Here is a 24149-nt window from a genome sequence, read left to right on the forward strand (position 1 = left end):
TAATGAGGATTAATTAGTGATAAAAAGAAGCCTATTTCTTTTGGACACACAAAATGATGCACCTGCCAGAGCAATGAACTAGTCAGTTTCAAATCTTTTTTTCCTATAGCCCTCAGCCCGGATCATTACTTGAGACACACATCCGCACACATACTGTCCACAACAGTCCCATAGGTGGGCCCAGAGCATTTGTGCTGTTCAGCCACATTTGAATCACAAATTGACTGGTGGCTAGCATCATAATTATATGTTACAGCAGCCATCAAATATGAATTTTCTTTCACACCTATCACTGCATGCATGTATAATTGTATCATAGAAATATAACTATTACAGTGTCTTCTACTGAAATAAAATATTGACATTACATAGTAAGCCCTAATAATACGTCTCTCTCTCTCTGTTGCAGGGTGCTCGTGGTAATGATGGTTTGCCTGGCCCTGCTGGTCCCCCAGTAAGTATGATCACTAAACCATCAATATGCTTATCCACACCTCCTCTGTGGCCCAACGTGTATCGTCTAAAGATTACTCAGTTCCTGTTTATAGGCTCAAGGCCACTCAGAGTCAATGTAAGGCCCCATAGCTCAATACCAGTCAATGGATTGATGCTCACAATGAAAAGGGAATCAACGCAGGACTGCAGTAAAGAGTCCTACGTTACTTGCCGTTTTCTATAAGCTCAATTTGGGGCGCAGTGAAAGGCCCACACCCTGCGGCCTGGGCCATTCCTCGGCTGTCGCGCCCCTGTCACATCCTGGCCGTGGTACTCCTCGGCTCAGAAATGTAGATGATGTATGAATGCCCCTCACAGAGTCGGGAGCTACAGAATTCCCTGCTGTTCTTTTCAAGTCCACCAAAGCTGGTGCCAAGATAACATCAGCAGCAGGCAGTCCTGACTATTCTCAGTTAATGTTAGTGTTGTAGGCGGGGGGGTTGAGGAGGCAGAGGGGCATATTGCTACACCATGTGATCACTAACTGACTCTCTCTCTCTCTTTCTCTCTCAGGGACCCGTTGGCCCAGCCGGAGCTCCAGGCTTCCCAGGTTCCCCTGGTTCTAAGGTATGTGGCTGTTCTCCCAGGCAGGGTTTAGACACAGCTGGGGAGGAGGAACGCTAGCCCTTCGACCCGTGATGGGTTCACTGAAATCTGTGCTTCTGTCTGTCTTGATCTCATTATGCCGGTCACTCTTCCTCTGAGGGAAGTTATTATACATTTTTTTATTATTATTTTCTGAAGCAGGTATAGGAAAATATTTGAAAGGATTTTATATTTATTTATTTTCCCCCCAACCAGAATGAAATACCCCCTTTTCTTGGGGGTAAAGCTAGGCAGATATTTCTAAATATATTTCTGCCTTGTTAAAAAGAAAAAAGAAAGAGGTATTTAGACTAGAGAGCCACATTCTTTCATTCCTCGAGGCTCTCAAAGAAAAGTGAAACTTGAGACAGAGGCAGTTAAATCTGTTAAAAGCTGCCATCTGTGTGGAAAATTTATGAAGTTTTTTTTTTTTCTTTTTTCTTTTTTTTTTGGTTGAGTTTGATTTATTCTCCCGAAATAGCAAACAGACAGTGGATAGCAGGTCTGCTGGCAGTTTGGTAGAAGGTAGCGGGTGTGACTTAATTAAATCATTAAGGGATTTAGAGTTGTGTCTTAAAATATCTTGGGGGGTATCCTTCCCCTATTATTATTATTTATTTATTTGCAGATGCCCTTATCCAGGGCAACTTACAAAATATAAGCACAATACAAAGTGCAAAAATACAGTGCAGTTCAGGCATAAAACATTACAAATTCCAATTTACATAATACAGTGCAATTCAAAGCATAATACATTTTACACATTCCAATTTACACAAGTGTATACAATATATGAGGTCTTACATCCTGGATTGTAAAAGCTGAGTGCAGACAAGATGTTAGGTCACAGTCAAGGGCCAAGGGGAAGGGAGCATATTTTCCAATAAGCTGTTTCCAATAATCCTTTCAGAAAGTCTAGGACTCCAATCGATGGAGATGGACGGTCCTAAATGTAAATGTGATAAAATAGAAAACAATCAGAGATTTTCCCATTTTAAATAGTTTCAGATAACTATTAATAATAATAATAATAATAATAATAATAATAATAATAATAATAATAATAATAATAATAATAACGTAATAATGATAATAGAATAAAAATGAAGAAGAAAGCGCAGTGCTATAAAGGTTGTGCTGAGGCGAGAGGTTGGACCACCTCCATAATCTTACAGAAATCTTCTCCCCTCTTCGCATGATTCCTGCCGAGTGTACGCTAGCAGTGCCGCTCTGTCAGCTCTGTGTAGCTCTGTGGGGAGTGCAGTCGTGTCACACAGGGAAAGTGGCTCCTCAACTACTGTAATTACAGGGCTTAATGAACCGGTGGGAGGGGCAGGTCAGACACCGAGGACCTTGAATCTCCCAGCCTGGGAATCGAAAAGGGATTAGACTTCCGTTCCTCTCTACATTCCCACAGTTTGTTTTTCTTAATCTGGGAAGCCAGGAGACCGTCCGGGCCCTTTTTCTCGGCTTTTATTCTCGTTATTGTTCCCCCTGGAGGTCTGGTTTCAGCAGTTGCCGTGGTGACCAGACAGGTTGGAGGCCTAGCTCAGGAATCCTGTGATCAAAACAAAACGGGAGCTTTCAGAGCACAGCGGGGAAGGGGCTTAGAGAGCAGTCAGTCTGTAAAACGGACCTCTGCCCTCGGAGAATCCCGGGGCCTGGTGCCATTCAGGCAGGCTGGGGGAACCTCAGTGTCCCGCACTTTCTCAAACCGCTCCCGGCTTTCCTTGATCCTTTTATGTGTACATCCAGCTGCAAGAGCCACAGCAACCAAAGCAAGTCCACAATAATGTAATGTTGTAGGGCATCGTTGACCATGAATCCCAGTTTATCACAAACCAAAAAGAAGTCACCAGACACCTTAGTGAATCTTCTGCTGTGGGCAAGACCTAAATCCTATGCAAAAACCCAATGTTATTCTCGGCCCTATTGGCAGGATGTCCCGTTGACACTGGTGTAATCTGTCCAATAGTGTAATCAGAGTCGTGGGATTGTGCAGGTGCATGTTGGAAGCATGGCCGTCAACTGGAGCTCGGCCTAGATGTGCAATGTTTCCTGTCCTTCCTATTCTTGATAAATCTGCACAACAGAGTCCAGTAGCATTGGCCCTCTAAATACAGAGCAAGCAATTCACACAGGGGCAGGCTTTCCAGTTAGGTTCCATCCCCACAGAAACAAATGAGAATTTACCTTCCTTCCGCTGCCATATTGGGGAACAGAGACCGGTGACGTAAGCACAGAATACGCTGCGGTTGCAGGTGACGGGCCGCCTTAGACAACCGCGATGCTTATGATGTAATGCCGTGCAAACAACTAAAAGGGAGACAAGGCAAGGAATTCCATTCACCCAGGCTGCCACACATGGAGGCCCTGAACCTCCCTAGCAGGCTCTGATTGGCTCATGGAGTGATGACAAACAGAGAGATGGGGCGGGGACTGTAGGACCATAACATTTGGTTGTGTGACTGTGGATATTGGCAGCGATCCCTTACTGTAGGTCTGGAACGCATTATGCGCTTGGATGTGAGTAGTGCACTTTTAGGACAGCCCCTGAGAGTAGCTTTTAACCGCAAGCCTAGCTGTAAAAGAACAGACATCTTATTGTTTTAATTATTATTTCAGAACTCAGAATAAATATTGTATATCATTTTTGCTCAGTATTAGTTTTTGATTTAATTACATTGGGCAAGGATGTAGGTTGATTAATAACTTTGACCTACCCAAGTTTTTATTTATAAATAGTAGAAAGTGGCTTCTGACCATAAATTAAATAGGGTGCAAGTTTGTAATTTACGATTTGTGGGTAGGATAAAGTTTGGGTTTGGTCTAGGCCCCAGCATATATAAACTGAAAACCAGACTGCAAAGAGTTCAGCAACTTAATTGATTGTTGATGTTGATAATTATAGATTTTGTAGTAGTCTGAAGGACTCATCTGTGCAGAAGAGAAATCAACTTAAAAAACATATATATAGATTTATTTATATATATTGCCAGTGTTCCAGGTGGCAAAGAAGTCATGTGAGGAGTGCAGCACATCCCCCTAGTATGCATCAAGCACGAGGTGGATGATTCGATTTCATGCTCAAACTTGCACCGATTATCTGTGTGAGACACTCTGTGGGTCAGTCCCATAGTGCAGGGTTGAGGTGATTGCTCAGTGCTGAGTTGTAGTGCAGGTGAGGAGGTGGCTAAACCTGTCCTGTTTTGTCCCTCCAGGGTGAAGCAGGTCCCACCGGTGCACGTGGTCCCGAGGGTGCTCAGGGGCCCCGCGGAGAGTCAGGAACCCCAGGATCTCCCGGCCCATCCGGCGCCTCTGTGAGTACCCCATGGCCACGGTGTCCAGTCCACTGTCCAGCGTAGCTGTCAGAAGCTGCTTAGAGAGACCAGGCACTGCAAAGACACACACACATACACGATAGGTCCCAAACCACAGCCTGCACAGGACTGCCCTGAAAAGTATATGCAGAGAGAAAATACTGTAGTTGGTCTATATCCTCAGTTTTAATCTCAAGCATGTGTGCCATCTTCCAATTGGGATGATTTGGACTACAAAACAAGTCAGTGTAGCAGTAACGCTCTTTCTCCCAGCGGTACTCACTGCATACAGCTTAGAGCAGCCAGAGAATGCCAACAACAACATTGGGCAATATCTGTACTGAATATTTCCGTCACACCGCATTTTACACTTGTCAGCACCAACCCCATAAATACAACAGCACGAGTCAGATTTAGAAGTATTACTTACACTTTTCATTATATAAATTTAAGAGTCCCTGTACACTGTAAAAACATTTAAAAATGTATATCATTTTCACTTTGTTCCTCTCTTCTCTGTGTAGGGCAACCCTGGTACTGATGGTATTCCTGGCGCTAAAGGATCAGCTGTAAGTATAATTTCCTCTCTTCTGTTGTCAACCTGCTCATTAAGGACTTCATATTCTGCTCCATGATTTTACCCTTCATAAAGCTACAACACTGCGTCTGATTTCAACTTTGGACACTTAGAGCCACAGTACAGACTAGGGAATCGTTAACGTTTTTATGTATGTATCACGTCACGGATCGCATTGAATCAGATTGTTGTACAACAATAAACAGATTGTTGTACTACTAAGTAGCCTAGAGATGAGACGAACTATAATGTAGGCTATATACTACACTAATCTATTTAAAAGCCATTATATACTAGAATAAGCCATGCTTTTTATGTAACAATCGAGAAAACATAGTTAAGGCATGAATGTAGACAAATGCACATTTGCGCACAAAACAGCCACAAGCACTAGACTACTACTACTACACTAAAACATACACGGAGCAGTTAAACATTATATACAATATGGTTTTTAGTTTTTGTTTATCATCTGTTTCTTAATATAGCAATTAAGAAAAAAAGAACGAAGAAAGCTAAAGTCAATTGTATCTTTTAGACCATTGCGTGTACAGAACACATGCGGCTAAAATGTGATTTCAGATTCCACACTGGTTTGGCAGAGTTGACATCAGAAAGTTAAAGTTAATAGCAGGTTCAGCCCCCGTCCCCCTGTGCTTTCAAAGAGGAACAGTTCTGTGTTGACGCAGTTCGTCACTCGATGGTGCTGCTGCGTCGCTCACACAGCTCCTGAACTTCAGCTGCTCTGCTGATTGGCTGAACTCGGGCTACATCTGCAGGTGCTTGTGCGGCACAGATGACAAGCCTGTATATTAATTCTTGCACATTTTCTTTTATAAATAGCTTACAGCACGGAGTACAAGAATTACTGCAGCGTCACATTTTTCATTGGTGAAAGTCCCTTGATCCCGGGTATTTCAGGACTAGAAAATTGTCTGGGATCCCAGGATTGGATTCCCTAGTACAGACATACAAACAGAAAGATAACAGTAAAAAGTTTAAGGGTTACTGAATATTATTAATCATAAGTTCATCTGAAGGAAAACATAATTTTAAGACCATGATAACCAAAGCTATGAGGAAGTCACACACCCTCACTTTCATGAGATGTCTGAAGTAAACTCCTTCTCCCAAGAAAAAGACAGACCTCTGGTTTCTCTGCGCCACCCCAGTAGGTAGCCTCCGTATTTTTCCCTCATTGCAGGAGGTTTGGACTTCTTGACCAGTGAAGAATGATTTACAGAGCTCTCCTTAGGATGTCATCTGCAGGACACTTTGCACAGCCTGCTGCATTCTGGGGTTTCTAATTAAAACCACTTGGGATGCTTTGGCACCAGATTTGGAAATTATTATTTTCCACTCAATTCTGGGGATTAAAAAGCTTTGCTGAAAATAAAAATTGATAGCTTCTTTGATGGGTATAGAAACACTCAGTGCTTTTAATTAATCAGACTAGCATCATATATCAACACGTGCATGACTATGGCCTAGACCCAGTGAATGCTATGCCCTACACTGTGAATCACAAGTTACAAACCTGTACCCTGTTGTGTTTTTATGTATCAGTAGTAGAAACTAAATTCTGACAGAAAATCCCACCACAATTGAGTACAGGTTTATAATTTGCCATTTGCGAGGTAGGGCAGAGTTTTGCTTTTGGTCTGGGGCCTTAATCTCATGTATTGTAGGCCTCTGATGTTCCTGTGCTCGTTATACGCCTGTCAGATCTTAGAATTTGCGACTTTGTGCCTGAGAAACACTGGTGGCGTTTGAGCTTCTTTATCAACATTGTACACCGTTCCACAGTAGACCTCTGATCACTAGAAGCCATTTTGGATTCGGAGGAGCAGTTAGAAGCAGAATGGATCACCATCAGATCTTTTTTCATTCCTACTGCTGTAGAACCTCGTGCTCAGAATAACGCTAACATTTGCAACCAGTGAACTGAAATCCTCCAGCAGAGAAATTGTTATCAATCCAATCAATTGTTTTTGCTGTCAAAAGCCGTTACCATCTCCCCGGCAACTCCCAGAAGCGCCGCCCACGCTCACACGCTTGTAACCGGCAGCGGTCTGCTGAGGGCATGCCCCAACAAGAGGTTGCCTCTGGGGGTAAATAGCTACTGCAGAGAGAGGCCGAAATATCCACATGGCTCTTCTATGTGCCCCTGTACCAAGCTCGGGAAACTTCCTTCTCTGCAAAGCATTTTAGATCCGGTTTTCACATGCCTTAAACTCACGAAAGATTTTCCTTTTTCTTTTTGTATACCATGGGGGAAGTCGGGGAGTTGAGCTACCCTGCCAGACAAAGTTCAGCCAAGCATTATGTGAAGTATAAAATAATAATTGCACCACACTTTTACATTTTACTAGCATGACCGGCGGAAAACTGGCACAGATATAGGCACTTTATGGCTGAATACGTTGACTGTTCTCATTCAGGGTGGGAGTTAACCCAGACTGAATATCTGGCATACCTGTGTCTGTTAGTACTTTTGACAGCAGGTTTTATACAGCTCATCTGGTATCAATAATATCAATGAAATTGAAGATTCAAGAAGAAGTGTCTTACATAACATACAGCAACAATGACAACAGGAGTAGCATGTAGCGTGTCACCTCTGCACAGACTCCATGTTCCTTTGGCGGTGCTGTGCAACGTGTGGCTTGCATGTGATTGAGGACCTTACCTTGAGGCCTAGAAACACACCTGAGCTGACTCTGGCTGATGTTATCTAGTGGCGAGTGTGGAATGAGCGAGTGACGTTGCCTCTGTCTCCCCCTGCAGGGTGCTCCCGGTATTGCTGGTGCCCCCGGCTTCCCCGGACCCCGTGGACCCCCAGGACCTCAGGGAGCTACTGGACCTCTCGGACCAAAAGGACAACAGGTAGGCGATCCCATTCTTCCCAGGTTTTTGCACTTTGGGCCACTTTTGGACCCCTTACTTTGCATATAGGCAGTCAGGTAGTTTGCTTTTTTTTGTGTGGGGGGGGGGCGGTATTACCCTGTTTAGTGATTTACCTATTCGCCCGATGTCTGGATATTTGAAAAGCATGTCAAATAAGCATCATTTTAGTTGCCTTGAATGAGAATGGCTCTTGATCCTTATAGCATTAAATTAAACTGAATTATAGAAATTGTCTTGAGGTGTTTTCTAGATATCCTATGTGAAATATAGCCCTTCTCTGTCTGAAGACACCTGAGGAGATGTGTCTGAGGCTGCGCTGAAAGGTTGTTCGTAATGTTGAGCACTGTTGTGACATCTTGTCTGTCTGTCTGTCCTATAGGGTGAGCTCGGTATCCCAGGATTCAAAGGAGAACAAGGTCCCAAAGGCGAGCACGTAAGTATACCACACGTCTCAAAACGTTCCAGGCTGATTTGCTCTTTGGTCTTGTTGGTGTTTCTGTGAGTTGTCTAGCCCCCAGAGCACAGGGTGATGCTCTCTCTGTTGATAAGCCTTGTGGTAGCAGATAAGTTTGAACCCTTGAAGTTGCTCTTTTGCTACTGACACCAAAGAGCCATCCTGTTGGGTGGATGCAGATGCAGGCTGGGCATCTCCACTGTGTCCAAAACAAGATAATGAAGTCAAATATAGACCTAAAAAAAACATATAAATAAAGCAGTTAAAAAAGGCATTGATTGCAAACTAATTTAGGCTTAATTAATGGGGTAGCTGTGTTTTACTAGCCTCCTAACACAGCTGTATCAGTGAAGTGACGTAACTGTCTAATGTCACTGAGAGCTATTACAGAATTAGGTCCTACTTTACAGGTGAGCCGTAACCTTACAGTCAGGGTAAAAACATAATTCCCATGGAATGACAAAACCCATGCGTGATTCTGTCTGAGATGTAATTTCATGATTTGAGAGTTTGCTTGAAACCATTACAGCTCTGATTCTATGTGAGGGGAAGGTCAGTTTATTTACAGAACCTCTGTGCTCACCTGCTCTTTTACATTAAGATTAGATTGATCTGCAGTACTGAGAATAAATAACATTTACACCCTAAATACTGTTTTTATTAGTAGAGTATTTTACATAATCAGAAGAATTGTAATTCTTGTGATTAATTAAAAAAAAAAACATTTCTATAAACCATTAAAAAATCCTGATATAAATCATAATCAGAACTAAACAAAACTAAGTCAATCAAGTGTAATCAGTAAATACTTCAAACTAAATCAAGTGCCAAAGGGTTGAACATCAAAATCAACTCAAATCAGAAAATTTGGTGCATTGGCACATGCATTAGTCAAAACAAATAACAAAACCATCCAAAAAAACCAAACAGAACAATCTAATTATTTTAAAGAAAGAAGAACGCCAGCAGATGGGGCTCTTGGTCTACTCTTGGACTACAGCTTGTAATATGCAGCAGGTTTTTAAAACTCAGCTACTGACTGCTTTCCTGTGGTAGAAGTAATCGATCCTTCAATTGCACAACATGCAGACTGACAAAGAGCACCAGAGTGATTTATTCGTATCACGTCATGGTACCATGGCGCCACTTCAGCAAATACCCAAGAGTTTGGATCAGATGGCACATAGTTACTAACTCGACTCATCTCTGGTTGCCCCTCACAGGGTCCTGCTGGTCCCCAAGGTGCCCCTGGACCCGCTGGCGAGGAAGGAAAGAGAGGAGGACGTGGAGAGCCCGGTGCTTCTGGACCCGCCGGCCCCCCTGGAGAGAGAGTGAGTAGCGACCGGGCGGCAGATCAGTGAGCTCAGAGACTGCCCCCACTGCTTTATTCACAGCTTTATTCCTGCACATATAACAAAGCATAGCCCTCCCTGTTCACTGATGGACAGTAATCTCCATCTGACATTATCAGGAAGTCTAGACATTAAATTGTCAAGGCCTGTAAGAAAAATATATAAGATCAAAAACACAAAAAACAACTGATCTGATTTCTTTGAAGTTAATGATTACAATCAGAACTGTGCAGGCAAACATCGTTCTTGATAGATCTGGTAAGTTTTACGATCACAGAAATCCAGTTAGATTTGTTGGAACACTCAATATAACTTTATGTGTAAAAACAGCTTAAAGTTGGGCTAAACCAGCAATGATTAAGAAAGGATATACTAGTACGTGGGAATTAAATAAAATGAAAATGCCTGCTATATTGTACTCCGTCTCGCGCACTCTAACCTCTCTCTCCGCTCTCCTTGTTGCCAGGGCGCTCCCGGTAACCGTGGTTTCCCAGGTCAGGATGGTCTTGCTGGACCCAAGGTAGGTGTTGTCATAGTTACAGGCGGGTCATTTCTTAGCCCAAAGGAAAACTTTATTTAGACTTCCTGTTAATCAAATGACAGGTGTGCAGACTGGACAGTTAGACCCAGTTGCTCCGTAATGCTGAATTTTCCTGAGGTAGAAATCGCAACTATAACAAATGAATGTACCTTTGCTGCAATTACACTAGTTACCCACTAGGTGGAAGATGTAATATTGTTTGTTTCTTTTCATCGCAAACACAAGTTTTCTTTAACTTGGTCATACTGAAGTGTATTACCTTCGCCTTTATGCCTTACCAGGTCTAGACTGTCTAGACTTTCCCATAAAGAGCACTCAAATACAAATAACAGATACAGTTTTACAACATTTTATATTGATCTTGAACGAAATTGACAGACTGTATCTGCACTTCGGCAGTTTCAAAGTCATTTTGGAGCTGATTTTATTCACACAGCTCTTTAACATCCGGTTGGAGGCAGAATCATGATTTCTAAATTCAATAAATAGGCTCTTTCAGGTATTGTAGCAATGGTGACCTAGATGTTTTGCAGTTATCTGAAGGCTGATGCAGAAATAACTGCACTACATCTGCACCAGTATAACTTTCTCTCTCTTCCTCCCTCCCTCCCTCCCTCTATCTCTCTCTCTCTCTTAGGGTGCCCCTGGGGAGCGTGGCCCCCATGGCATTTCTGGTCCCAAAGGTGCTAATGGTGATCCCGGACGCCCTGGGGAGCCCGGCCTGCCTGGCGCCAGAGTAAGTGCCAGCTCTCACAGCCCATGACAGCATCCTGGGCCCGGCCTGTTCATAGCGCTGAACCCCCCTCTTATACTGTATGCCTCGGGGCTCAGCATTTCAACACAGCGCAGGGAAAGCAGCGTAAGTGGAGGAGAAAGCCAGGGACCAGCAATGAGGAGGCAGGCCGCCCTCCCTGACTGGCACTGAAAATGTATTGTTAGATTTCATAGAGCAACCACTCCCAACATACAAGAAGGAGAGAGATTAGTCTCCTACTAGTTAGTTAGTTTCCCATTGGACTGAGCAAAGCTTTCATTCAGAATACAGGAGTGCACTGCGGCCAGTTTTCACACAAAAAACAAAATGATGTGGAGTTTTATAGTCCCTCCATGTACTATATGCCCCACTTCAGAACCGCTTAGACTGTAAATCACTGAGCCTCTTCTTTGATTTTGTATGCCACCCCTGTATAGAGTGCAGTGCCCCGTCTGTCATGTTTAGTGTCTGTGTACATGCTGGGCTCAGGCTGAGGGCTGGGCTGGGTAGGCAGTCATAGCTACTGGATCTCTTCATTTTTTTGGTTGCTAACCTCTTTCCTCTTCCTTCAGGGTCTTACTGGTCGCCCTGGTGATGCTGGTCCTCAAGGAAAGCTTGGTCCCTCTGTAAGTACTTGCTGACAGGCTGTCATCCTCACCCTTGCCTAGGAAAACTACTCGGTTATGAGATGTCTTGCATTAGACATCTATCTTCAATAAATAAATCACACACCACTTGCAATCTTTACAAACCTAGTAATCCATTTTTTTCAGTTCAGTTCACATCAATTCAGTTTTGCTTTGATACAGCGCCCCTTCATCAATTATTCCAATATTTTTTTATATAATTATTGAAACTCTCCCTTTTGTGTTCAGTTAGTACAAATCCCACAAGCTCTTATTAACAGACTGACATCCTGCATCCACAGTAGCAGAGACTGCTGACACTGAGTAAACCCAGATGCTTTTTAGGTTTTACCTCAGCTGTATATGGAATGACAAAGTGGATGTTTAAATATGTGTGACTGAATCAGCTTTATGCTTTGTGAATGAGGCTCTGTACAGAGAGACATGTAGTGCTGTATGCAGTGAAATTCAGTCCTTTAGTGCAGCATAGCAGAACTCTTGCCATGAGGACGGTGGCGTGACAGGTCCCAGAGTGCCCTGGGAGCTAGGGCAGTTCTTATGTTGACGCTCTGCTGTGCACCCCCCAACAGGGGGCCCCTGGTGAAGATGGACGTCCAGGACCCCCTGGGCCTCAGGGAGCTCGCGGACAGCCTGGAGTGATGGGATTCCCCGGACCCAAAGGAGCCACTGTGAGTGTGAACAGCCACCCTCCGCCCACACTAACTAGCACCAGATGCTGTGGGTTTCTAACCTGGAGTATCATTATATCAGTTTTCAATTGAGTTCATATTTTGTGTAGCGTCATTCGAAGCAGGTGGGGAACAGTGCAGAACAGTAAAGGAGATTGAAAGAAAAGCAATAGGCACAGAGGAGAGAAATACAAACTGGGATAACAGACCACAACTGGTGTCAAAGAAAATCCATTTGGGGGGACCCTCAACTTAAGGGCCCAGAGAGTTAAGAATTCAGTTTGATGCCGGGATGGTATGACTGAGGGTACAGGGGAGTGACTCTAGATTTGGATAGATATCAGCAGGTAGCCTTATATGAGCTACAAATCCGAAACTTTATATGGGTTTGGATGGGAATAGGACAGAATCCAGACTAATATAGTGAGGATGTTGTTGCACTGTGGGATTGTTTCAGTATGACAAAGCGACTGTGCTCGGCTGCTTAAGCAAAGCCGAAAGCACAGAGAAGTGCTGCGGAGGAAGACAATATTTCTGAGCTTTGTGTGACTGGCGAGCACTACACACCCCTCTGGGGATTGATCTCTGGATGACCAGATGCCCCGCCCAAAAGTGACTGGATCTTGTGTCTCTTCTCTCAGGGTGAGGGCGGCAAACCTGGCGAGAAGGGTCTGGTTGGTGCTCCAGGTCTGAGAGTAAGTATCCTTCTATATTATAAATCATCATTCCGTGTTCTGTGCATGCATGTCTGTGTGGATGTGTGTGTGTGTCTGTGTGCATGTGTGTGTGTGTGTGTGTGTGCCTGTGTGTCTGTGTGCGTGTGTCTGTGCCTGTGTGTCTTGTGTGCGTGTGTGTGTGTGTCTGTGTGTGTGTGTGTGTGTCTGTGTGTGTGTGTGTCTGTGTGTGTGCGTGTGTGTGTCTGTGTGCATGTGTGTGTGTGTGTGTGTGTGTGTCTGTGTGTGCGTGTGTCTGTGTGTGTGTGTGCATGTGTGCATGTGTGTGCATGTGTGTGTGTGTCTGTGTGTGTGCGTGTGTGTGTCTATGTGCATGTGTGTGTGTCTGTGTGTGTGTGTGTGTCTGTGTGTGTGCGTGTGTGTGTCTGTGTGCATGTGTGTGTGTGTCTGTGTGCATGTGTGTGTGTGTGTGTGTGTGTGTGTGTGTCTGTGTGTGTGTGTGCGTGTAGAACAGTCCGGATTCGCGTTCTCTCAATCTGAAAAGAGATGCTCTCTCTTCTCAATGATGAAAGTAGTTCTAATATCTGTCCGCTGTGCAAAAAAACTAACGAACTCTTGGGTAATTAAAATACAACATTAAATCATAATATTTTTTCCTGACCTCAAGAAAGGAAATCAGTGAAATCATACAGCTTCCCATTGGTTGATTATGGAAGTATCTCATCAGAAGGCTCCTTATTTGAATAGATAATTGAGATAATAATTTAAAGTACATCACTTTACGCTTACACCAGAGGCACATTCTTAGGAAGACAACGCAATTGGAAAGCTTTTATTAGTAGTCCTAATAACCAGAAGTCCGTTAATCTTGCTACACACGGTAATTTGTGAAAAGGAGGAATAATTTGAATGAATAAAGTGCTCCTCACATCCTCTTCCCAACTCGCATTCCTTACCTTAATGACCTCATTAATAAATTTAAGGATTACTTTCAAGCTGATTATAATTCTTGAAAGGAGAGAAGCAGTACAAGAAAAAAAAGATGTGTAATGACTTCCTGAGCAGTTGGGTGTTTGAGTGAGTATGATAGTTGCAGGGCAGGGAGCCACCCAGCTGGCAGCAGGGTTTCAGACGCCCTTGATGGGTCTGGACAAGGGGTACCAGCGCCCAGCACAAGATTAGCACGAGGCGACTGAGGAATGTGCCAAAGCAGCCAATCATGGAGTGCAAACTTATGCGCCCCCTTTTCTACAGGGCATTAGCATCACAAGACTAGGCTTACATGCACTGACCTGAGCTATTGGGTTTTTGTGTGTGTGTGTTTTTATCTGATTAAGCCATTTTCGATCCTCTTGTATAATATAAGCAAGAAACCTCGTTTTAAGCAGCACGTGCATCACCTGTCCTTCCTCATCGCAGATTCTGCCTGTCTTGCCGATTCAACAAATAAAGTGTCATTCAGATACAGGCATTTTCTCTTTTGACTGGCTGCCTGTTCATAAAGTCTATGAGGAGCTTAGTTAAATATCGGTTTGTGTTTTTTTTTTTTTTTTTATGTTAAAACATAATGAAACAATAAAGCTCTAATTCAAACTGTTTAGCAATAGTGTAGGGACACTAACGGGAGAGCTAATTGGGAATAGATTGTAATTAAATCTGTGCTTGGGCAGCTGATGCCCACAGTGTCGCCCTGGTTCACACTAACTGATGCCCCTCCTTCTCTTGGCAGGGTCTGCCTGGTAAAGATGGTGAGACTGGTGCTCAGGGACCCCCAGGCCCTGCTGTAAGTTAATATTATCATTATAATTAATGTTATTATTATTATTATTATTATTATTATTATTATTATTATTATTATTATTATTATTATTAGAACTTAGTAGTAGTACTGGCACACAATCATGCTCGTTAAGTGCAAATACAAAGAATGAAGATTAAGGTGAGACAGCCCTTAAACAAGGCTTGGGTCATTTTTTTCATGAATACTCTTGCTGCAGTCAAAAGCAAACAGTACATTTGTATTTCTAAAAGAAAAGCTTTTTAAACACTACAGCAGATGTATTTCTTAGAAACGTTTTTTTTCGTAAGCAGTACTCAGTATTGACCACCAGATGGCATCTTGTTTCTCAAGTCAAATCTGGCAACTCAGCAAAGAATGCAAGAATATAGCTTTGTGAAAATAATTACAGAACGTAGCGCAGATATATATGATGTTTTATAATGCAATATACAAATACAAAATTAGTTCTTCTACCGTCCACAAGATGGTGCAATGTGACACATCTTGTATTTGTTATGATTGTGTTTCTTCCTGTCCCCCCTATAGGGTATTGCTGGAGAGAGAGGAGAACAAGGCCAGCCTGGTCCTTCTGGTTTCCAGGTGAGCTTCACTGCCATTTTAAACCTTAAATTAATGGCCAATCACTGCAGACTGAAACAGGCTCTATTATCCTTTGATTTCCTTAAGAGTTTGGAAATGGATAGACATCATTAGTAGAGGAGGAGGCACTTAACTGGAATCACGTCAACCTTTTACTCCTGAAAGTCGATCTGACCAAGGCTTCTAAGTGTAACCTAGGCTACATATGAATTAGATATGCATATGGTTTCTGCACAACCAAAGGATTAGCTCTTCTTTATATGAGGGCCTGACATTGGTAGATATTGGTAGAGAACTCCAAGCTTGGCTAGACCTTAGTAGACCCTAAAAATTATAGAATGCTCTAGAATTCTAGTCCTTTTCAGTTTTCAGTCTGATCACTGACTCACTCTCTCTCTCTCTCTCTCTCTCTCTCTCTCTCTCTCTCTCTCTCTCTCTCTCTCTCTCTCTCTCTCTCTCTCTCTCTCTCTCTCTCTCTCTCTCTCTCTCTGTGCAGGGTCTCCCCGGACCTCCCGGCCCCCCTGGTGAGGGAGGCAAACCCGGTGACCAGGTGAGTAAACTCCACACCTAAACCACCCCCACAGCCCCATACCTGCACATGCTGCAGCCATAAAAATTTGTTTATTGTGGGGGGGCTTTGATGTGAAGTGCTGTTTGACATTTCTCTCTTGCCCTGGCAATACAATCACCATGGCACACTGTATAGTCCTCTTGATTGGGAGGTGCTCTATATTGGGGTTTGTGTTGCCTGGGCCCTGCAGTGGCCTATAAGATATAAGATTAATTACTATGGTAATTGTCTGTGTCAATTTTTTACCCATCTTCTAATCAATAAACCCGCACTAACCTGTGCTCTGTATATCAAATAGTTCAGTGTATCCATGTGTAATTGACTTCTTGAGAAATAATTGAGTATCTTTGGAAACACTTAGACTTATTTAACACATCTTCAATTCAGAATGCCAGTTGCATAACTCGTCTCTTCCCTTCCTCTCTCCCTCTCTCCCTCTCTCTCTGCACAGGGTGTTCCTGGAGAAGCTGGGGCTGCTGGCGCTGCTGGACCCAGAGTGAGTGTCTCCATCTGATCTAATTTTGCCTTTCGCCTGTCCTCCAATTCTGACAGAGCCACCGAGCACACCGTATGAGTGGTCACTGTACCTGTACCTGTCCTAACCCTGTCCTCTCTTGTGTGTCCAGGGCGAGCGTGGTTTCCCTGGAGAGAGAGGTGGCCCCGGGTCCCAGGGTCTGCAGGGCCCACGTGGTCTGCCTGGAACCCCAGGAACTGATGGACCAAAGGTGGGTAGTTCTGTGCCACAGTCTAGTCTGACCAAGCAGGGAACCAACTTCCCTTGAGATTACACAGCCCTGCAGTATTCAAAATCCATTTCCAGCCTTCACGCAGAGACAATACGTATGTGGGAGCAGAATGGGAGCAGACACTAACACCACAGTTTCTAGCAGCTGAGCCTGGTGCTAACCAAAGGCCTGAGTACCACAGACACTCATATGCCCAGGTCTGTTATGTCTTGGGGTACATATTTTAATACCTCAAGGCTCTCTATGCCTTGGACTTCAGGCAAGACAAGGCCAGAACAGTCTACAGATTCAACATGGCTGCCCAATATCCTCCAAAAGCCCAATCACGCCTGTCGTGAAACCTAAAAGGACCAGAGCAAAATTCTTCACAAAATTATCCAATTACATAAAGAAAGAAAAAATAACCGACCTCTTTGTTGGCAAGTTTAAAACACTACAAGTGAGTTTTCATTCTCTAGTTTTGTTTCCACATCTAAGAGAGGTATCAGTCTAAGTAATCAGAAACCCATCTGACTCCAGAGCCATACCCCAGGGTCATTGATGAAAGTGTCTGCTTACCAAGACTCTGATGACCAATGTCTTCTCTCCTACAGGGTGCCACTGGACCAGCTGGTGCCTCTGGCGCTCAAGGACCCCCCGGCCTGCAGGGAATGCCTGGCGAGAGGGGAACATCTGGCATCCCCGGACCCAAGGGAGATAGAGTAAGTACCCTTTAGACTATGCATTGCAAATGCAATGTGGTGCAAAATAAACAAAGAATGCAAGCGCCATGTATTCATCAATTGAAGATGAGAAGATTCTTCCATAAACGTGTACAGATGTGCGATCAATATTTATAATAATGCTCTCCCTCTCTCTCTCCTGTAGGGTGACAATGGTGAGAAGGGACCTGAGGGAGCTCCTGGCAAAGACGGATCTAGAGTGAGTATTGTTCCGACCCACTAGACTGTGTCGATGTCTTCAATGTCTGTCAGACGTCTATAAGACTGTTTTTGGAACAGAGATTACCAAGGAGTGTCAATGAACACAAATAAATACATAAACAAAATATAGAAGAGGTGTAGACCCCTACAACTGAGATACATGTCAATTGCATGTACCAATCATTAATATTAAAAAGGAGTACTGTAATAGCATTAGTAAGTATGAAACAAATGCATATTTGGTATTGTGCATGAAAAGAAACAATGAAAAACATGCCAATATGCAATAAAATGTAGTAATTAAGAGAATAAATAGCACAGCAGTATTCAAAAACTGACTGCATTACCATGCTTTAAAGTGAATACACACCATTGTCCATGTTACTTAGGAATCATATCATATTTTCCATCATGTGTTGTTTTTGAGGAGGCAGTTGAGTATCGGTGACTGACTGTGTCTCCCCTGTTGTCTTCCAGGGTCTGACTGGGCCTATTGGTCCTCCTGGTCCTGCTGGCCCCAATGGCGAGAAGGTAAGGCCCAAAAGTCTGTTGTTGTTTGTTGTTAGAATGCAGAACAGGTTTGTTTAGGGGCTGTTACTGCAGACAGATAAGGATGCGGTTCTGTGAGGCCCAGTCTGTCTCGCTCGGCCGTAGCGTGGAGGTGACATTTAAGTTCAGCTTTCCAACACCTTTTAGATCTATGCTTGAGTAACGCCACTGTAGTCTGAAGGATATGTGTCATCACTAGTGTACCTCGGAACTGAATCATATGGGTTTCATCGATTAGTCACCTAGTGAGCAGAATGCAACCCAACTGGAAAGCATTGTAGTGTAGCATCACATTTTGGGGGTAACATTTTTCTTGGGGTGTCAAGCAACTGTATTAACATTAATTAATTTCCAGTTAACAAAGATTACCAATTAGCCAGCTTCCTGTAGGGCGTTGTGATGCCAAATTCATTACGATTCATATCCTGTCATTGCCATTCAGGTGCCTAATTGGCTAAAGCAACTGCAGACGCACATAAATATGAATGGAGGATAATAGTAAAGCTTATACTTTTATACCTTATAAACTATTTACGATGAGACTTGCCTCAAGTTTCCCACTGTAAATGTTCATCCCAATGGGATCTTCAGGGTCCTAAAATGCAGGAATGGGTTATCTGGATCAACTGAGGATCAGATCCCTGAAGTGATAATGGATGGGAATGTTGTGATTGGACCCTGAGCTGTGAAGGTCTTGACAGGTCACAGTGAAAGTGCGTTGGCATCTAACTCTCATTTTTCTGCTTCTTCTTCTCCTTTAGGGTGAATCTGGCCCAGCTGGTCCCTCAGGTGCTGCCGGTGCCCGTGGAGCTCCTGTAAGTGTCCCTCTATGTGTCCACTACCCACCTTGAATACACCCCCATTCCCCCACTTATCAGAATCACCCCCGACACCTCTCAAACAGGTGACCATACACCTCCTTTGTCACCTAAGACAGGACGGCACTTGAAAAGCACCCTTAAACCTGAGGAAAACATCATGTAAATGAGGCATTGCACCTCGGCCGAGGACCTTAGTTGGTGCTTCAAGACTTTACGCAACCAAAGTCAAGACTGATCTGTTCCCATCGCCGTAAACCGCTGATGGACGTTAAACTGAATCTATCCCGAGAGAGAGTGCTTCTTAGTGTTTATAAACTTGGCCAGACTGATCTATTATCAGCTTGTCTTGGTATTAATTTTGCTCAATGGAATAATTTAGCTAAGTAATAACTGCATGAAAAGTCAATCCCAAAGTGTCCATTGACCCATTTTATGGTCACCCTGCCTGTTACTGTTCCCCAACAGTCATGCACATTTACTGCAGTTAAGCAGTAAAACACTACAGTGTTTTACACCTAGTGCTTCGCCAGGCAATTCCCTGTTTTCTTCAGCTGCTCCTAATAAAGTGTTAAAGTTGAACATCATAGCAGCCAATTTTCTATAATCACAGTGCTTCATTATAATTATTATTTCAACAAGCCTAGTTTGATTGAAGTCTTTCCACCAAATTAAAATGTACACCTCAGTGAACTAACGATCACTTGCTATTAAAAACGTTATTAAATAAAAAACATATCGTTAAGTTTATGATGCCTAAGCAATCCTGAGTCGACACAGTCTGCTTCTCAGTCATGGATATTTATTTTTAAGTACCCCTTGGAGAAACATCTATTCTCAACTCCTTATTGACACTGTGGGATAGATGTATTGACACTGATGTACCTGTAACTGTATGCATATTTTAATTGAATAGAAACATGTTCTGTATCTGGATGTTTTTTTTTTTTTAATTCTTGCAGTCAGCACCACATGCTACACACACACAAATAATTATTATTATATTGATATTTACAATCAGCATTCTTTAAATCAGATCAACATCAGTCTAAAACGTTTAAGCATCTGTCTGTGTTAAAACTACCTGGTAAGAGTTTAAAACAAAACTAAAGAATTGTAGCATCTATTGTAGTGACTGTAACAAAGCCTGAGACTTGAGTTGTGACATTTTCCCTCTCTCCTTCAGGGTGACCGTGGTGAGACTGGACCTCCTGGCCCTGCTGGATTTGCTGGTCCTCCTGTAAGTAGGATTTCACTTGCTTTATTACCTGGTTTATTGTCAAAATAATGACCTGGATGGACCTGTGTTTCTTTATTTATGAAGGCCTCACCTATTCTATACATCTGTCTATAACACTGTCTAATCCTTATCATACATTCACACACCAGATAACCTCACTGCAAAATGCCCCAGTGAGACACCAGCAGAGGAGATACTAAAGACTATTTCTGAAACTAAAGCCACCTACTCTTGCCTCTGCTGATTTGGTACTTAATGGCTGTCTACTGGTGGTAGTTGTAGGTTGGTAATGGAGGATCTGTAGTTGATGTCTGGTAACTAATGACTTATCTTCTGCCTGCAGGGTGCAGATGGTCAGCCTGGTGCCAAGGGCGAGCAGGGAGAGTCTGGACAGAAGGGTGATGCAGGTGCTCCTGGTCCCCAGGGACCATCAGGTGCTCCTGGCCCCCAGGTGAGCTTTGCCACCAGTGTGCTTCTGTGAGGGCCACAGCACTCCACAACACAGAACACCACCGTTGTATGTTTTAGACGTATCTATTAACTGACCATTAGCCCTTTTTTCACGGCAGTCAGCAAGTCATGAAAACTGCTCTCAAATTAAATCATGAATAATGTTTGTGTTATTTATTATTTAATTAATGTAATGCTTTTGCTGGATGGCAATACGTTGACAAGCAGATAGCTGAAATAGTAACATTCAGGCCATAATATAATGTTGAAGTGTTAACCAGTATCCTTCTAAATATGATTGTGTCTTGTTTGCTTTTCCTTTAGGGCCCAACTGGCGTGTCTGGACCTAAAGGTGCTCGTGGTGCCCAGGGACCTCCTGTAAGTTACCCCCTGTCTTTCCAAATATTGTAGAGTCTGTGTGTGAGAAAAGGAGAGGAACTAGATACTAATCACCAGATTGAACACAATACTAGTCATAATGTGTGGAAATGGTTGTGTGATGTGTGGGTTATATACAAACAGGTCGCCGACGACAGCGAAAAATTGAAACGCACGTGAATTCCTATTAGCAGTTCAGAACCCCTGGAGACAGTGCAGTTAGACTTCATTACAGACAGTTCACATTATGATGTACACAAATAACAATGTTCACAAATCTTCATTGTGCAAAGCTCAGGTGCACACGTATTTTTAAAAGCTTTGAGAAAGAAAAGTGAATGTATGGAGTTGAATTCTGTGCTAGAAATGTCTTCGTTAACCTTGTTTATATTGAAGTAGGGCTATAATCACTGTTTGGATGATGTTGGACCTGCTCTTACAGTCTTCTCTCTCTCTCTCTCTCTCCTCCCTCCCTCACAGGGTGCTACTGGCTTCCCTGGCGCTGCTGGCAGAGTTGGACCTCCTGGCCCCAACGTAAGACCAGTCTTAATGATCAGTCTTAACCTTCCCCAGCTCCCTGAGGCCTTGTAGCAGAGATCCCCTGAAGCCTGTAGTTCTCTCTACAGAGACTAGTGGTGGAAATAATTGTCAGATTTGAACAGCCTTTAGTCTGAGTGGTTCCTGACAAACACTGCAAGCCCTATCCATCGTCTTTAAAACCTGTCTGATAGGGCCAGTCAAGCGTGCCCATCAAGTGAAAGTGTTATACCTCATGGTGATTTAATTACAAGAGCTAAACAAGAAGATACAGTCACTGCATGTTTGACTTCCATTACTGTCCAATATATTGAAATGAATTAAAAGCTGCTATGAACTTATTCTTCATTCAGGAGATTTATGAGTTCCTATGGCCCTGTCCTGTAGACTAAGAGCCAGTAGAATTGCATCGGCTCAATAAATAGACTGTTAATGGATTCATCAGTTACTTTATTGTTTAACAAAAGTGGGCTTATCACAAGGCACCCTCAAATATGCCACTAGGACGCATTACTTAAGAATGACAAACCATACAGCAGCTTGCATCAGGTATTAAATAAAAGGAGGGAAGCAGAAAGTTTGACGATTAATTCCTTCAGGAACTGTGTAATACCTGTTTTGAGTGGGTGTGGTAGTCAGTGGTACTCAGGTGACTGATGAGTCTATGATGTCTCTGTGCAGGGTAACCCCGGCCCCTCTGGTCCCCCTGGACCTGCTGGCAAAGACGGGCCAAAGGGTGTGCGAGGTGATGGTGGACCCCCTGGTCGCCAAGGAGATGCTGGTCTACAGGGTCCCGCTGGACCCTCCGGAGAGAAGGGCGAGCCTGGAGAAGATGGTCCACCTGTGAGTATCCTCCCCTGACTCCATCCGTCCATCTTCCACTGCAATGCACACACACATGCACACATGTACATGCACATGCACACACACGTATACACAACCCTGTCCCCTGGTGACACTGACTACTGCATGGTAGAACCCAGTCTGCATTCAGTTGGGCGTTTCTTCATTCAGGGACACCTGTTTCCTTTTAAAAATGCGATTCCATATTGGTTAGGATCCTGGTCAAATCAAAACCAAGTCACCGTTCTCTGTGTAATTCATCACTAAGGCCACCTTTCAGCCACTCCTTCATAGCTCTTATTCAAGTGATGCTGCTGGAACAGTGACGCACGTATCGTAAAGATGCACTGGCTGTGACTGACTCTCTCTCTCTCTCTCTCTTTTTCTCTCTCTCACAGGGTCCCGATGGTCCCTCTGGTCCTCAGGGTCTGGCTGGCCAGCGTGGTATTGTTGGTCTGCCTGGCCAGCGTGGTGAGAGAGGCTTCCCTGGACTTCCTGGACCCTCTGTGAGTACCGCACTGACCCACATAGGGCCATGTATAATTTCCACTGGAATACCAAAGCACATGTCACAAAGGATTCATGGGGAAATAATTCCCTATCAGCAGCCCTCTGTATCTAAATACAAAACAACTCTTTCATCAGAACGTTCCTTTAATGACAAAGAAATACAGTATGATGTATATACAAATCAATCTGTAACTTTATTTCACCATATAATTGTTAACTTGTTACAAATTCACAAGAAACACACAGTGCTGGCTCTCAAATATTTCAGTTTCTTCCCTTATTAATACATACTATTTTATAATATAATTCACACTATGTATATATATTATTCATATATTATAAAAATCTAATTACAAACTGAGAGGCAGTTTTCTGAAATACATGTAACCAGGTAGCAACACTCTCTATGCAGTGACCAAAGTCCTCCACTAAAGTCATACAAAAGGAAGTAGTTCTTAGTCATGTGATCTTTAGTGGAACTCATACATGGTCATGTGACAGACCATAAAACTAGTAGCAGACCAGTAGACTTTCCCACCATACTCTTTTCAGAACAGTAATTGTTGCTGTTTCTTGGCAAAGTGTTGAGTTTACCCAAAGTCATGCAACTTAACTTGACAAATTATACAGTGCCAGCCTATTTTAAAGAGTCAAGCACAAATACCTTCCTAAAAGACCCGGTTCCATTCCCTCATTCCAGTTCAACCATCATGGCCAATCAGGAAACTTCTGAAGACTTTATTGAAGGAGGTGGGCAGGCCAAATCCATTGTACAGGACAGCCGCTGACTCTTTCTGGTTGTTCTGAGAGTTGGTCATACCCCGAGTGCCAGGCCACTGTGCATGGCCTCCAGATTAGTGACTCGTGTGCTCTGCCCCTCCTCAGGGTGAACCTGGCAAACAAGGCGCCCCTGGATCCTCTGGTGACCGTGGTCCCCCTGGCCCCGTGGGACCCCCAGGTCTGACTGGACCTTCTGGAGAGCCCGGAAGAGAGGTCAGTTGTATACACCAAGTGAAACTGCAGTCATATGTGCAGTTGTACCCCGGATGTATAAAGCATGTGTGTTTAGCTGTAGAGATGCACTGAGGTGGACGGTGTCTGTGTGCAGTGTGACTGGATGGCTGCAAGAACCCAGGCATCCACTACAGCTAAACACAGTGTGTTACCTGCTTGTGATGCGTGTTATTGTAGCTATGTAGAGTGGACTTCAGGTATATATGTTGTAGCTAA

The 24149-nt window shown here is 43.5% G+C and overlaps 1 protein-coding gene across 2 annotated transcripts in view; it reads left to right on the forward strand.

Annotated features, from left to right (window-relative positions):
- Nucleotides 1-24149, forward strand: part of col2a1b (collagen, type II, alpha 1b) — a 50635-nt gene that overhangs the window by 18564 nt on the left and 7922 nt on the right. For both annotated transcript variants that reach the window (XM_066708297.1, XM_066708298.1), the window contains 28 exons: nt 410-454; nt 1009-1062; nt 4302-4400; nt 4925-4969; nt 7765-7863; nt 8264-8317; nt 9562-9669; nt 10157-10210; nt 10869-10967; nt 11558-11611; nt 12202-12300; nt 12942-12995; nt 14704-14757; nt 15301-15354; nt 15851-15904; nt 16377-16421; nt 16552-16650; nt 17265-17372; nt 17539-17592; nt 18072-18125; nt 18905-18958; nt 20148-20201; nt 20545-20652; nt 20976-21029; nt 21510-21563; nt 22248-22409; nt 22808-22915; nt 23805-23912. In XM_066708297.1, the coding sequence (XP_066564394.1) occupies nt 410-454; nt 1009-1062; nt 4302-4400; nt 4925-4969; nt 7765-7863; nt 8264-8317; nt 9562-9669; nt 10157-10210; nt 10869-10967; nt 11558-11611; nt 12202-12300; nt 12942-12995; nt 14704-14757; nt 15301-15354; nt 15851-15904; nt 16377-16421; nt 16552-16650; nt 17265-17372; nt 17539-17592; nt 18072-18125; nt 18905-18958; nt 20148-20201; nt 20545-20652; nt 20976-21029; nt 21510-21563; nt 22248-22409; nt 22808-22915; nt 23805-23912 (2088 nt within the window). The remainder of the gene's footprint in view (nt 1-409; nt 455-1008; nt 1063-4301; nt 4401-4924; nt 4970-7764; nt 7864-8263; nt 8318-9561; nt 9670-10156; nt 10211-10868; nt 10968-11557; nt 11612-12201; nt 12301-12941; nt 12996-14703; nt 14758-15300; nt 15355-15850; nt 15905-16376; nt 16422-16551; nt 16651-17264; nt 17373-17538; nt 17593-18071; nt 18126-18904; nt 18959-20147; nt 20202-20544; nt 20653-20975; nt 21030-21509; nt 21564-22247; nt 22410-22807; nt 22916-23804; nt 23913-24149) is intronic.

This window comes from Amia ocellicauda, chromosome 7, assembly GCF_036373705.1.
Source record: "Amia ocellicauda isolate fAmiCal2 chromosome 7, fAmiCal2.hap1, whole genome shotgun sequence".
Lineage (NCBI taxonomy): Eukaryota > Metazoa > Chordata > Actinopteri > Amiiformes > Amiidae > Amia > Amia ocellicauda.